This window comes from Pelecanus crispus, chromosome 26 (assembly GCF_030463565.1).
Source record: "Pelecanus crispus isolate bPelCri1 chromosome 26, bPelCri1.pri, whole genome shotgun sequence".
NCBI lineage: Eukaryota > Metazoa > Chordata > Aves > Pelecaniformes > Pelecanidae > Pelecanus > Pelecanus crispus.
Genome location: NC_134668.1, coordinates 2775074 through 2777821, shown reverse-complemented (window position 1 = coordinate 2777821; position 2748 = coordinate 2775074). Strand labels below are relative to the sequence as shown.

General features: G+C 46.1%; 1 protein-coding gene across 1 annotated transcript; it reads left to right on the top strand.

Moving 5' to 3' along the window:
• Positions 1–544: 544 nt before the first annotated feature.
• On the top strand, positions 545–2748 carry HOXC11 (homeobox C11). Its single transcript, XM_009489086.1, has 2 exons — positions 545–1220; positions 2516–2748. The coding sequence occupies exons 1-2, from the start codon at positions 545–547 to the stop codon at positions 2746–2748; spliced, it is 909 nt and encodes a 302-aa protein (XP_009487361.1).

The following is a 2748-nucleotide window of genomic DNA, read 5'->3' as shown; positions in this document are numbered from 1 at the left end:
ATAATAATAAATTATAATAATCAGCGTAATTAAAATATTTTTAAAAGGGTGGAAAAACACCGCTCGAGCTCCCTAAGACCCTCCCTCTCCCCCCCCTCCCCACCCCAAATCGCCCCCACCCCATCTCCAAACCCTGCTGAAAAGCAGCAAGCAGAATCCAAATAGGAAGGAGGGAAGAAAAAAAAAAAAAAAAAGGCAAGGAAAAAAAAAAGCAGCAACTTCACAAGCCACCCCTTGTACTTGTTCTGCTTTGAATGCTTACAAGGGGTGTGCCTTCAGGAAAATGAATACAAATCTGCAATTGATTTTCATAATGTTTCTGCGGTGTTTGCAAACCAATCGTTTGAACCTCTGAGATCTTACCTAAGTGAACCACTCCTACGCATCTAAGTGCTCCAAACTGATATATGACAATATCTACTTTGGATCACGTGTCCTCCGGAGCGACTAAGACGGATAGCGCGTCATCTCGCCTTCCCAAATTTTTTCCCCTCCGCACATCGGATCCAAAACATCTAGCTATAGGAGCAAGAAAAGGAGAAAGATGTTTAACTCGGTGAACCTGGGCAACTTCTGCTCCCAGTCGCGTAAGGAGAGGAGCGCTGAGTTTGGAGAAAGGGCAGGTTGCGCTTCTAATCTCTACCTCCCCAGCTGTACCTATTACGTCCCTGAATTTTCAACTGTGTCATCTTTCTTGCCACAGGCCCCCTCTCGCCAAATCTCCTACCCTTACTCCACCAACCTCTCGCAAGTGCAGCCCGTGCGAGAGGTCTCCTATGGTCTAGACCCCTCAAGTAAATGGCACCACCGAAGCAATTACGCCTCGTGTTATTCCGCAGAAGATCTGATGCATAGAGAGTGCATCCCGCCTTCCACCATGACCGAAATGCTAATGAAAAACGAGAGCGTGTACAGCCACCACCACCCCAGCTCCAACCACCCGGCATCGACGGGATTCTACACCAGCATGAACAAAAACACTGTCTTGCCCCAAGGCTTCGACCGCTTCTTCGAAAATGCCTACTGCGGGGCGGAAAATCCGGCGGAGACCTGCCTGCAGAAGGGCGAGGGCAAAGTGGAGGCAGAGTCCCAACCCCACGCACTGTCATCCCGCGGAGAGCAAGGTATAGACCCGGAAGATGAGGAGGAAAACACAAACCCAGGGTCTTCAGCCTCGTCCTCTTCTGTCACCAAGGAAGGAAGCAAAAGCAGCAATTCGAGTAGGTAGAGCAGTAAATGGAAAGGTTAAGGGACTAGCCCGTGTGTTTTGTCGGTCAAATTTTATGTGGAGTTTTATAAGCATTCAAAGGATTTTATTATAACCTACAAAGCTCTTTCTTCCAACGAGAAGAATTTTTACGATGGGAAAAGCTCTTTGAAAAAAATGGAGATGTTAGGCGCAGACACAGTATCTTAGAGTCTGTGAAATTTTAAAAGCACACCATCGTGACAAATATTAACTTTGATCATGAACTTACATGAGCATTTTAAAAGGATTTGGTCCCGGGTTGCTGAGGGTAAAAGGCAATTGGGCAGAACACTACTTTAGCTGCCTGTGCTTTCTTTTAGGCATTGGGATGCATGCAAAATGTTTGGGGCTGCTTTTTTTTTTTTTTTTTTTTAATTAAAACTGTATGTCGAGTCTTTTCTCTTGGTGGGGGTGCAGTGCTAAGGGGGAAAGCTGCCGAATTTGCAGGCAAAGCCGAGCGTTTTCCTCGACTTTTCTGTTTAAAGTGGCATTTATTTTCCTCCAAGCCTAGTGGAGCGGCTAGCTTTTGTCAGGAAGGGCTTTTACTTACGTGGCTGTTTGCTTGGGTCTTCTGGGGGTGTTTTTGCATGCACTCACATTTTCTAGGCAGTCTTAGAGGAGCTTTTTTTGAAGGCTGAATCCAGGCAACTTTGCAAGTTAGCGTTCAGCGAGGGGCTCTTTTGGGAAGAGGGGAGGGTTGTTTTGTTTTCCTATTTGCTTTCGTGATGCAAGTCCCCTTTTGCAGCTCAGATGCTGAGTTCTCTTTTACTTTGATTCCTTTTTGCGTGTGTGGCGAGGACTGGAGTTAATCAAAAACTTATGCGGAACATAATATCTAGTTCCTCTAATTTCAACCTTGCTCATGCTGTTTCTATACAGATAACAGATTTGCAGCTGAGCGTGGGTTTGGTCGTGTCGTCCCCCCCCGCCCCCCCCCGCCTCTCTAAACCCTGCTCCAGCAGCCTGCTGCCTCCAGTCCCGGGCTGTTCTTTATTTAAAAAAAAAATAACCTATCTGCGCCGAAAATGTCTGCGTGTGCCTGCGTTAAGCTCCGGGCAGTGGGAAAATAATTACACCACGGTCCTTGAGACCCTGTGTAACCTCACCTCTGCTACCCCTAACAATAGGCGAACTGCTGGAAGAGATCTCCCCCTGCATTAATAACTGGAGTTATTAAGCTGCTGCTGCCTATCTGGTCAGCTGCGAAGATGAGTCTGTGTCTTGCATTTCCTTAGGATGTTTACCCTGCTTTCTGGTTCTTTTAAGGTGCTCCCAGAACGAGGAAGAAGAGATGCCCCTATTCGAAATTCCAGATCAGAGAGCTAGAGAGAGAATTTTTCTTCAATGTCTATATAAACAAAGAAAAAAGGCTCCAGCTGTCTAGGATGTTAAATCTCACTGACCGACAGGTTAAAATTTGGTTTCAGAACAGAAGAATGAAAGAAAAAAAATTAAGCAGAGACCGCCTGCAGTATTTCTCTGGAAATCCCTTGTTGTGA